Below are 12,781 nucleotides of genomic sequence, written 5' to 3'. Positions count from 1 at the left end.
TTTTTTCAGACTGTAAAAAACCCCTACAAACTTATTTGTTTATTCTTTATTTTTCTATTTATTATTTTTAAAAATTTAATTTTTTTTTTTTTTTTTGGGGGGGGCGGGGGGGGGGGGGGGGGGGGGGGAGCCATGCCCATTTAGTATTTCCACAGATGGAGGGAGTAAACTGGGTGTTTTAGAATTTTCTCCTTTATAACTAAGCCTGTTCCCTCTATATTTGCAACGATGCTTTCCCTACCATCACGATTTATACAATTTAAAATTTTTGTTATTTTTAATTTCAATATGTAGGTCTGTCAAAAACAGTTGGCAGCTTTAAAACAGATCATCTTCAGCTCAGGGCAGAGAATTTTGTTCGCGATATCTCTGGAGGTTTGTGAATTTTTACTTTAATTTTGTTGTCAGACTGTAAAAAACCTACAAACTTATTTGTTTATTCGTTTATTTATTCTATTTATTATTTTTTAAATTTTAATTTTTTTTTTTCTTTTTGGGGGGAGCGAGGGGGGGGGGGGGGGGGGGGGGTTCATCTGTGAAATACTAGACTGACTTTATTTGAATATTGGATATGCACATTTTAACTAATCTTTTTTCAATGTTCTTGTGAACTTTCTAATGAAGACTTTATATTTATATATATCTAAACGTTGACTGTCCCATCATCAGGAAGTGCTGCAATTGCCTACAGGTCCTTGGATCGCCTCTCAAACATGTTCAAGGACACCATCGGCCTAGCCTTGCAAAACCACCTTGCCACCTGTGAGTTCCATTATTTTGATTCATTTCGGACTTTAGATAATTTAAATATATTTCGTCTTTTTCATCATATTAAAAAAATATATCCATGCACGATCAATTCTAGCCATCCTGTTTGGTTTCTCCAGATAGTTGTTCTTAAGTAGATAGGGGCTTCATTGTTTATTCTTTTAAAGCATATCTCGACTCTAAAGGACCCATTTTTTGTTGTTTTCCAGCTGCTGGCTTCAGAGAGACACACGGATTGTTGTCTTTACCGTGTGAAGTAAAAGTAAGTGTTACCTGTCATGTATATTTGTAACCCATCGCTTCAAAATGGTATTACAATGGGGTGAGTAAGATGGAAAAAAGACCCCCCCCCCCAAAAAAAAAAAACACCAAAAAAAACCCCAAAAAAAACGACTGAATTCAGAGCTGTCTACTATTCAGAAAAATTCGTAGTTTAATAAAATGCACAGGAACATTTAAACTCATATATAGATTTTTATCTTTAGACAATTTATAAGATCTTATGATTATAACAATCTTAATATATGACAATATTTGTTTAAATCAAAGTGTTAAATTGGAGTGCCATTTTATCAGAGTTTTTTTTGGGGGGGAGTTTTATGGTTATGATTTGTGAACAGTGCTATTACCTTTTTTTGATGCCATAAATGATTATAATATTTTTTCAATGACTGCCTTTAAAATTTTTAATTTAAAAAAAAGAAAGATCGTTTTGTAAATAATTTATTTCAACAAATTCTTCTACAAATCAGTTGAGGTTGATGTGTTTCCTGGATGCCAAGAGTGTGTGCAATTTGGGCCAATCGTGTCATCAGTGGAAATCTGTGTACAAGGACAACACCGTCTGGAGACGGCTTTACATCAGCAGTTTTGAAAGTAAGGAAGCTGGAATTTCAACTCTCTTGTATTCTCATGAGTGGGAAATTGGACAAATTTATTCCAATTTCTATACATAGTGAACTTGAGAGAGTTAAAATTGAGTTGTGTCTATGGTGATTAAACGTTCCTGCAGAACAGGGAAACCACAGAGGTGTAGTGGTACCGCTTCTGACCGGTAATCAGAAGGTCTGAGGTTCGATCCCCAGTCGAGGTCGACTGATTTTTTGGGATGTTTTTTTTTCTTGTATTTGTCTTGCTTGCTTTATCTGGCACCTTTCATAGACACTTGTTCAGATCTTTATCTTGCACCGGTGCCTGCTCCTGAATTTCTTAATTTGTAGCCAAACCCTCTTGACAACCAATTTAACAGCAACTGAATTCCTTTTTTGTCTTTTTTGTCACCATTAGCACTGATAAATGAATTTTTTTATTATAGTTATAGTCCTTTTATCATCTTTATTATTATCCTAGTATAAAGCACATTTTGTGAAACAACTATGATAATGTCAAATTTAACAGTCAGACTGATGGTTTTAAATATTGTCCACGCATACGTTCCATTTGTATTATAACTATTGCAGTCGTTTATTATTATTATTATTATTATTATTATTATTATTAGTATTATTATTATTATTATTATTATTATTATTATATCGAGTGGTTATTATAAGTATTATAAGGTACTTTGTACTGGAGCTCAAATTCAAAAGTGGGTGCGGTTGGCTGTCATTTTCCTTGCTGTTTTCACAACTCGTATAATACATGTGTTCATAACGACTGGTGCAAATGGAGTGGCTGCACTTTTCAACAATCAAATTTAGTCAGCTGAAGGCATCTTTCATAGACCCTTGTTCAGATCTTTATCTTGCACCGGTGCCTGCTCCTGAATTTCTTAATTTGTAGCCAAACCCTCTTGACAACCAATTTAACAGCAGCTAAATTCCTCCCATCATTGATCATTTTCAGGACCAGAGGACACGAGTTTGTCAAGGAATTGGTATGAGGTGAGTTTGATTTGTTTCGTATTTTGACGTTGCTGTGCTCTTATCGTTTAAATGATTATTATAACAAATGTGATGTTATGTTTTTATTTTTAGGGGTTTTACGGGGCTTGCGACACTATTATGTCATTTAGGGCCTATTTAAATGGAATAGATAATAAGAATTATCATAGATTCTCAACTTTGTGTTTATACATTTTTATGCATGCCACGCCTGTAAACGAATTTCCATATGTTTGGATGAATAAAGTATATAATATTATTATTATTATTATTATTATTATTATTATTATTATTATTATTATTATTATTATTATTATTATTATTATTATTATTATTATTATTATTATTATTATTATTAATATGCTAGAGCAAATGCTATAGATTTGAAGTTAAAAGCACCAAAGAAGAAATAAGACAAAGGGGACTGGTTCAAATAGGGAGCAGAAGGTTCCTTGAGCAATCTATCAATGTGCCTATTTTGACATTACCTAATAAAAGCCCCATCCATACATAAACAAAGGATCCTGCTATGAGAGATACACACAAATGTTTACAAAGAACACTCAACACTAATAACTACAATAGTACAAAACAGAGATGATTGAAAGGGGAAAAAATCTCATCTCCCTACCAGCTGTGGATCCCAAGAGCAACGTGGAGAGGGAAACAGTTATGGGGGATAGAAGATACAAGTGATCTCACTGCGCATGATGGGAGGTCAGAAGACCCCATCCGTAAAATACCACCTATTACTGTGATCCATCGCAGCCAGATTGTGTTTTGTAGAATTTGATACTAAAAATTGATTTGTTGTTGTTGTTGTTGTTGTTGCTTAATTCAATTTATAAAACATGAATAAAAATTAATGCCTTCACTCGGAAGATTGGGTGTAATTTCTTAAACTTTAAAAACCTTAGATTTCTTAATTCTCATTATCTTTACTCAAAACTCATTTTTTCTCCACTCTAAATTGTCACAACGTAATACCAGACTGATATGGTGGGTCACAAATCATGTTTTTTAAGAGGTTTTCCATTATGCATTAAATTTTACTGCACTGTTGAAAAAAAATATAATATAACTGTTAGTCAAAACCTAGTAAAATAATATTACAATTACCCTGAAAATAAGTTTAAAACAGGCGATGAGCATGGCAAAATTCGTGGAAATTTTAAAAAGTTGTATGTACAGTAAAATTACTTTAAACTGAAAGAAGCTAAACCAAAAAATACCTTAAACCGCAAAGAATTTAATAAATTGTACTAGTTTCTTCATTATCTTTGTACTAATTCTTACGATGAACCGAAATACTTCTAAGAAGGACTTTGTTTAAACCGAAACAACTTGAGAGCACCTTCCCTTTTTCTCTCTCTATTTTTCTTCAAAAATTCGGGAAGGTGGCCCCACATAATAATGCCCGGCGATATTAAAACAAAGAGTGTAAGTATAAGATGAGGGTGAGGGATGGGGGGTAGACAAACACTTCAATCACTGCACTTGGGTTTGGCCAGCACCACGATCGCAGACTGGAAAAGGAAGACAAAATACGGGTGACTGGCGGGCGAAAAATGAGGAAAGAGGGGAGTTGGGGTGTAGAATCACGCAAGTGAAATGTTCTCGCTCGTGTGTTGATGCTTTGGAACTGACTGGATTTTCAACACGACAATAAGAAGGGGAGTGGTAGACAACTTACCATTGACATGCCATTTCATTTCCACTTTGATTGAATGTGTGTGTGAGATGTAATTAGGCCTTTGAACCTAATGGCTTTTCAACAAGAGGGGTGTGTAGTAGACAGCTTAGCATTGACACTCCTTTTCATTTCCATTTCACTTCACCTCTGAGTAGCTGCGCATCGTTCATTATCAATTATCACACAAGACCTTTCGATCTTATTTTAGCTTTACATTTTACTAAAAGATGTCTAAAAGAAAGCCCTGTGCTTACACGTTGGAGTTTAAAATCAAAATACTATGTGAAGTCGATGAAAAAACAGTTGATCAAGACGGAGATATGTAAAAAAACACAGCATCCCGAACTCAACTCTTTCAACAATTTTGAATTGAAAACGAAAACCCCCAAAAATATTTTTAAAACACACCAAAAAAAAAAAATAATAATAAAATAATAAAATAAAAAAATGATGATTTTTAAAATGGTCACGAAGATGGCTTTTATTCAACAACTACATTTAAGGGGAAACCCATGATACGATAAAATGAGCAAATTTCTTAAATAGTTACTACCCTTGAAAAACATCACAAAATGGGAACTTGCTTTAAACCAAAATGTCTTTAAACCGAAATGGTTTAGAAGGTCCCCAAAATTTCGGTTTAAAGTAATTCTACTGTATTTTTATTTTTTTATTTGTTTTTCCAGTTGTTCAAGAATCGATATGAGGAATTTGTAGAACAACAGGAGGCTCGCCGCCGCTTCTTTTCAGCTGGATTGGAGGAGGATTTTGGCTTTCCAGGTCCTGGACCATTCGCCCCTTTCTTTCCTCCAATGCCACGCATGCTGGGCAGTGAACACGATCTCAACCCACAGTTTCCCGGAGGTGAGCGTTTCGTTTGTATCTCTGCTCTCTGTGTGTAGTCATTTGCTTTTGTAACTCGTTTTATATGGGTGTTTGTGTTTTTGTGCTACACCAATAAGAGCTGATGGTTTTCCTAAGTGTTGCTGTTGTCTTGGGACATCTTGTATATAAAACCCTTTGAGCTCATTGAGTGGATATTTTGCTATAGAAGAGCTCACATCGTTTTAATCAAACGACTATCCCGCACAAATCTTTGGGCCTCTTTTTCGCTCATGAAGTGCCCAAATTCGCAACACAATATGGGACGAAGCCGTTTCGCATATGCTATTTTAAAAGATTAATTACGACGCTGTTTATCGATGAATATGACTGAAAGTTGGCACACAGTTAGAAAAAGGTCATTTTAGATTATGTCAAGCGACAAAACTCGTGCGATTACCAGAAGACCGTTAAAAATAGATTTTTATTCTTTGGAGTAAAATATTTCTAAAACTACCGGGTGTGTAGGTTTTGTCACTAACAAGGTAATACATGAACATTTCTTCTTTTTGGTTGTAAAATTTCATATGAATATGACGAGTACTTTTCCCGTATTTTACAAAACACCATCCTAATTTGCTCTTCATTCGTAAAAGACAAAGCCATTTTGACTCCCTACAGCCAGAATCACAAGTCACAAGTTCAAAATGATTTGGCACCAAACTCAGCGGCTGAGCGGGTCGCGGCAAAGCGCTTTCTGATTGGTTGAGCTCGTTTTAAAGTTCATGACAAGTCAAAATGTCTGCGCGGTCTTACTGGCAGAGGGGTGTTTATCGTCTGCCATTGCGTTTAGGTTCAATAAACAGCGACAATTTGACTGTTTAATTTACAAGAATTTAAGAAATTATAAAGTTTTCGATTGCAATATGATCTACAATCTCAGCATGGGTTTAATTATTGTGTTTCAAGTCACATTCCATCAGTAACCTTTGTCCCCTTGTCCAATTTCTCTTTTCCTTCTATATTTCTTTCGTTATGTACGCAAACTCCTCTCTCTGTGTGTGTGTGTTTGTGTGTGTGTATGTTATATACTCATTTCTTAATATATTTATGTGTGTGCATGTTATACTAATTTCTCTCTCTCTCTCTCTCTCTCTCTCTCTCTCTCTCTCTCTCTCTCTCTCTCTCTCTCTCTCTCTCTCTCCCTCTGTGTGTGTGTGTGTTATATACCATCCAGCTCTAAAATTATATATGTTAGAACTCTTCTATTGTTTTCATCATATTCTCTATCAAATTTGCCATAAAATTGCCAAATTTCAATCTTTTAATCGACCTATTACGCAAGATACAACCAAAGGTCGAAAAAAATGCCGAAAAAGCGTCCCATATTTTGGCGTTTTTTTCCTTTTTGCAGGTCATCCAAATAAATGACACCTTTGAAACTGCATAACTTGTTTATTTATGAATGGATTTTCAAAATTCAAAAACATTTTTACTCAGTGGAGATAGAGCTTTGATTTCAGACAAAAAATTTCCTCAAAAAGAGAAAAAAACATTTTTCATAGTCATTGCTACCAAACATTTAGTTAATATGCTAAAGTGTATAAGTTCTTGAAAGGACCTTGGGAATTCATGTCTGTCTCTACTATCCTTTTTGACACAGGTTTGAATATTGGACATGAAGGGATGCGGCGTCAACCCCCCAACCCTTTTCAAGGTCAAGGTCATATAGGCAGAGGCCGTGGCAATCTTACTGGTTCACCATTTTTTAACAACGGGGGTTTCTTATAGCAATGATTACCAATAAAATTGCCGTATTATAAATAGTATATTGTTACATTCACACTGTAATAAACATGGACTTTTAAGAGGATTTTAAAATTCACTTTGCCATTTCAACCCTCCAATGGTGAGACCTGGTTTTCGTCCAATCAAAAACTTAACAGCAATAAAACTTATTGAAGCATGGGTTTCATTGCTGTTGTTGTTATTTTCTTAAAAACTGTGAGGTCTGATGTCGGATTATTGGCCAGTCAAATCCTATCTGCAAAGAGTTAATTTATACCCATGAAATCTCTAGTAATTCACATTGACTGGAATCGGTTTTCGATAGCAACTAGAAAATTTAATTCTCCTACTCCTCAAACACTTCAATACTCTTCAACAGTCGTAACGTCACTTCCTTCCTAATGACGCATGGTAACTTAGTAACACTGGCTCTAAACTATCGGAACAATGGCGGATGCCCGTATGAAATATTTCTTCGGCGAGCATAAAAGTGTATCCAGAGGAAAAAAAAACATAAATGTGATCATGTTTTGACTTTTACACATTCTGATCACAAGGCATATGAAAGGTTCCAGCCCGCATGAAGAGTAAAAAGTAATGATTTCCTTTGTTTAGAACCAAGATTGCTGCCGTTGCCGGGCGGCGTGACATCAGACTATTGAATCCAATTAAGAATGAAATATAAATGCCCATCAGAGCATCAAAAATGATTTGACTGTCACTGAATGAATGAAAGCACCTCCGAGCATCTAAGATGGATGACTTTCACTCAATGAATGAATGAATAAATAATAATGTGAAGTTGCAGTGATGATACTCACAAAAAGTCAAAAAGGAGGAAAAGTCTCGGAAAAACGTAAAACTCACCTAGAACATTCTTGCACCACAGGAAAGTAGGCAGGATGACTTCTTTTGAGTACTTGAAGAGTACTAGTGTGTTTTGGGCCTCTTTCTAGGTGGGGGCCCAACCTGTTTGGATTGCTTCTTTATATGAAGCTTATAGGCTGTTTTAATTGCCTTCTCCCGGACTGCCTTTGCTTGCTTTTTTGTGTCCGCCTTTACAACTGCTTGATCAAACATTTGTCTTTTTCTTTCCTTTTCCTCTTTCTGTATTTGCAACTCAGCATGATACTTGCTGCGAGATTTTTTAATGCAACTTATCAGGACAGGATCAATTTCACTGTGATCTATGTCTTTTCTTTTGAAGCATTCCAGGGCAGTGGCATTCCTTGCTTTAAAAGAATACTTCACCGTCTGTATGGCAGAGAATGTTGAAATATTCATGTTGCCACACTTGTCTTTAAGAATATCCTTCATTTTAGAAAAGGAACCCTCTACCTGTGGGCCATGAAATATGGATAAGCAAGCCCTAGCCAGCTTTTGAAGAATAGGAAAGTCACTATTTCTATTCCACCACAAATCAACCCTTTCCCCATTAAAGTCCTTCTTGGTTATGACAAAAAATTTTATTTCCACCAAAACAAGTTCCATTTCCGTTTGAGATAAATAATGCCCAAAATGACTAGCTAGAGTGTTTAAGGCGTTGCCAATGACACTATGACAGGGAGCCTCTGGATCTAAGGCTGAATGACTGACTATTAGTGGATTGTTTAGAGGCAATGTTGCAAGCAGATGTTTAGCACAATGCCTGTATGCCCTCGAGACTGTAATGAGGAATTCATTTCTCTTCTCATAACTTTTGAGAATGTCTGAAGTGACTTTGCCAATGAAAATGTCCTTCAATTCCAGATTGTTCTCTACACTACCAACATCTAAGGATGCAATTTTCTTGGGGGAGATATCCACTAACTTTTCTGCTTTGATAAAACAGGCAAGGAACTTCTTGGTAATATTGATCTGGCTGTCATGTAACTTGTGAATCATAGGATCTTTTTTTTGAAACTGACAAACATACTCTTTCAGCATTGGGAGAGCAGCAACATAAAAGTTCAAATGGAGGACTGTCTTCCTACTGTTGGAAAATAACCTTTCAACAATTCTCTCCTTCCTCTGCCTTCCATCTTTTGTCATGATTTTGCATTTTTCCCTCAAAATTTCAAAAATTTGGTAAATCCTTGATTCCAGTTTGCTATTTTGTAGCCTTTGCACAATTGCCCTTGTGCCTGCTCTGTGATTGTTTTGGTCCTTAACATACGGATAATAAAAAAGGTAAAACATATCCAACAGTCTGAGAGTGGAAATTGACACATCATACACTGAGAGCCACCTGTGGGGAATGAACCTTTCTGGCACTGAAAATTTTACATCAAATGCTGAGCATAATTCTGCCAAAATCTGCTTTGACTCACTAGACCACTTGAAATCTGTGTGCAGGTCATAAAAAAGTCTCTCAACCCAGCCATTGAAGGGTTCACAAAATCTTTTAACAGCGTTGTGTATGTGATGGCACGAATCCCCATCCACATCTAAGAGATGTGGAGCACACTCCCTCAACCTGGTCTCAAAACCTGTTTTGGATCCTCTCATTACATTGCACGAATCCAGCAGACATGACTGGAGATTCGTCCATGGAATTGCATTGCTTTCAATAAGGTCCTTTACAGCCTTAAAAATTGAAGATGAATCCGCCTTCACTAGTTCAATAGAAGCCAGATGCTCAATCACAACCTCTTCCTTAATAGGACTGAAGTAACTGACTAAAACAGCAAGTACTTTTTTATTGTTTGCAGATGTACTCTCGTCTATATTTAGAGAAAAAGGGCATTCCTTCATACACTTAACGCTGGATTGTTTGAAAAAATCATTTATTCCATATTTAAGTTTGTATCCGGCAGAACAACGGTCCGAGCAAACATTAGAAAGAGCCTTTGGGTCACGGGAACATTCCTTTATGAGCTCAAGAAGTTTAGGTGCAGCCGAGAAAGCAATATTGCTTTCTGCCATCACACTTAAGATCATAGCCTCCATATTAGCAGTCCTATCATTTATTGGGATAAGTCTTTCAGTCACTTTAGAGCTCTTAGATGTAACATCAGTCACTTCAGTACCATCACCAACAGCTTTCACAATTTGTTTCTTAAATAATGGAAAAAAGGCAGTTTCTGGTTTTTTGAATTGAGAGCCCAAAGTGTAATTGGTCTTCCTGTGATCAACAAAAGCTACATGCTTCACTGATTTTACATGATCAATCAGAGCAGTTTTTCCTTTGCTCCCATAGCTGATAACATCATTGCAATATGTACACAATGCTTTACCAGCAACATCAACTTTAACAATGCTGTCAATGAGTCGGATGTCCACATCCCCGGCATTTTTACAAGTCACTTTAACAACAGTTTCAAGCCACTCAAATCTAAATTTGTTCTTTACCTTACAGTCGACCTCTCTGGCACGGCTAACTTCACTTTTACCTAAAGGCTTCATTGTTTCTAAAAGTTTACTACAAAGTCACGATATCTAAAAAAAGAATTAGAATCCAGTCTAAGTCTAGAGCCCACGTCCTCATAGAATGAAACAAAAAAAAAGAGGACACACAACAGTCACAATATCCAAAAAGAATTAGAATCCAGGCCTAGATCTAGATTTTAGATCAGATTTATCTCGTCCATACCGTTCTGTGAAACAAGATAATGAAATGCGAGATCGTTCTGGCTGAATTTGAAAGAAATTTAATTCCTGGATGGGTATCGTAACTAGACTTCATAAGCAGAAATCGAGTTATTGACTACGCGACTACTGTAGGAAAGTTCGCATGTCCAAAATAAGCGATATCGTGCTAGTTTTATTCTTCGACACTTAGCTTACCACATCGAACGAATAAACATGGTCGATGAACACTTCCGCAGTGGCGCAGTGGCGATGAAGCACCGCAGCTGGATCGTTCAATTTTAAAACGCCCGGAGTCCAGTAAAAGGAGGAAATTTTTTTTATATATATATATTTTCTTTTAAAAAGATTTATTATATTAAAAAAAAAAGTAAAAGGAGGAAATGAAGGAAATATCCGCGGATCGAGGATCTGAGGAGGAAAACCGAGGAAAGGAAAGAAAACCGCGGATTTCCGCGGAAAAGTATCATCACTGAAGTTGAATGTAAGCTTCAATTTAATTACAAAAACAGACCAAATGAACATTTCGGATTTCCCCTTTATCAACAAAACAGGATGATTGAAACACCACATCCTGTGGTGTTTCAATCATCCTGTTTTGTTGATAAAGGGGAAACCCGAAACGGTTCATTTGATCTGTTTTTGTAATTAAATTGAAGCTTACATTCCACTTCACGTTATTATTTATTTCTTCGAGCTTCGAGCAGCAACATTTACACTCAATGAATGAATGAAAGCACCTCTGAGCATTACATATGTACAGCTTTTTTGCCATCATTTAGGTCTACATTGTTTTGGTTTTCTTTCCTTCAAGCCTGATGATAGCAATTGTAAAAACTTACATTTTTCAAAAATTGAATAAAATCTTGTTTTTAGTTATTTTATTGTTTTGTCTGTGTTGAGAGTTTATATTTTAATTGAATTTTATGACAGAGCAGCAGGCTGCCTCGTCCCGTAATGTTACCATTGATGCTTACATGAAAGTCAGGGCGAATAAATTTCTTTGATTTCCACTTATGTTGACCTCAAATGAGGTAAGCCTGACCCATTTCAAAACTTTAAAGTTATTTAAAAGATGGTTGTAACTCTGTTCTAAAACTTGCAAAAGAAAATCCCAATCTCCACCAGAATTCAGACCCCAGACATTTCAATCTAAATTGAGTGAGTTCCATTATGCCGTCAACTGGGCTGGAGTAGTAGTAGTAGTGGTAGTAGTAGTGGTAGTAGTAGTAGTAGTAGTAGTAGTAGTGGTAGTAGTGGTAGTAGTAGTAGTTGTAGTAGTATAGTAGAAAGTAGTAGTAGTAGTAGTAGTAGTAGTAGTAGTAGTAGTAGTAAGTAGTAGTAGTAGTAGTAGTAGTAGTAGTAGTAGTAGGTAGTAGTAGTAGTAGTAGTAGTAGTAGTGTAGTAGTAGTAGTAGTAGTAGTAGTAGTAGTAGTAGTATTTAGTAGTAGTAGTATGTAGTAAGTAGTAGTAGTAGTAGTGGTAGTAGAGGGCAGTAGAAGTAATAGTAGTAGTAGTAGTAGTAGTAATAGTAGTAGTAGTAATAGTAGTAGTAGTAATAGTAGTAGTAGTAACGGTAATAGTAATAGTAGTAGTAGTAATAGTAGTCGTAGTAGTAGTAGTAACAGTAATAGTAATAGTACTAGTAGCAGTAACTAATAGTAATAGTATTAGTAGTAGTAGTAGTAGTAGTGGTAAGCCTCGCAGTCTGAATGAAGCTTGCTGAGAATTGTGTGATTCAGTCACAGAATTTTTAAAACCTCGGTGAGTATAGCTGCGGGAGTACCTATACCTCATTTTTTTTAAGGGCCCCTCTTTTTTTTATTTTTAAGGGTTTTATGGCACTTGTGACACATTTAGTTCATATCAGTGCCAGTAAAAGGAAGAAAATAAGATAGTCAAAAAATTATAGAATTAAAATTAAAGCACCAAAGTAAAATAAGACAAAGGGGAATTGGTTCCATTGGGGAACAGATGTAGATCCAAGAGCACACTACCAGTGTACTTAGTTTGAGATCACATAAAAGTCTCATCCAGTCACAAGCACAGGATCACACTAAGAGTAAGAGGAATACAATCAACTGTTTACATGTTCAAAACAAAATATATAACGTCAGTACATAAGAGAGAGATAATTTACAAAAACTAACGCTACACACCCCTCCTCCCCCCAACCCAAGCCAAGGACTCCGGCAAGGTTCAGCCATTCCAAGACAAAGAAAGAAAGCAACTCATAAAATAGATATAGTTGTATAAA

At 35.9% G+C, this 12,781-nt stretch overlaps 1 protein-coding gene across 1 annotated transcript in view; it reads left to right on the top strand.

Annotated features, from left to right (window-relative positions):
* The window catches only part of LOC144974491 (F-box only protein 7-like), a 20,720-nt gene extending 9,317 nt beyond the window's left edge, over window positions 1–11,403 (top strand). Inside the window, exons 7-14 of the mRNA XM_078917398.1 lie at window positions 295–375; window positions 670–762; window positions 978–1,030; window positions 1,521–1,644; window positions 2,617–2,654; window positions 5,034–5,211; window positions 6,833–7,783; window positions 10,905–11,403. Of these exons, the coding sequence (XP_078773524.1) occupies window positions 295–375; window positions 670–762; window positions 978–1,030; window positions 1,521–1,644; window positions 2,617–2,654; window positions 5,034–5,211; window positions 6,833–6,960 (695 nt within the window). The 3' untranslated portion in view covers window positions 6,961–7,783; window positions 10,905–11,403. The remainder of the gene's footprint in view (window positions 1–294; window positions 376–669; window positions 763–977; window positions 1,031–1,520; window positions 1,645–2,616; window positions 2,655–5,033; window positions 5,212–6,832; window positions 7,784–10,904) is intronic.
* Window positions 11,404–12,781: the final 1,378 nt, after the last annotated feature.

This window comes from Berghia stephanieae, chromosome 6 (genome assembly GCF_034508935.2).
Source record: "Berghia stephanieae isolate SIO BIC M18660-M18661 chromosome 6, UCSD_Bste_1.3, whole genome shotgun sequence".
NCBI classification, from domain to species: Eukaryota; Metazoa; Mollusca; class Gastropoda; order Nudibranchia; family Aeolidiidae; genus Berghia; species Berghia stephanieae.
The sequence above is the reverse complement of the archived record's forward strand: the minus strand, read 5'-3'. Positions and strand labels throughout refer to the sequence as shown.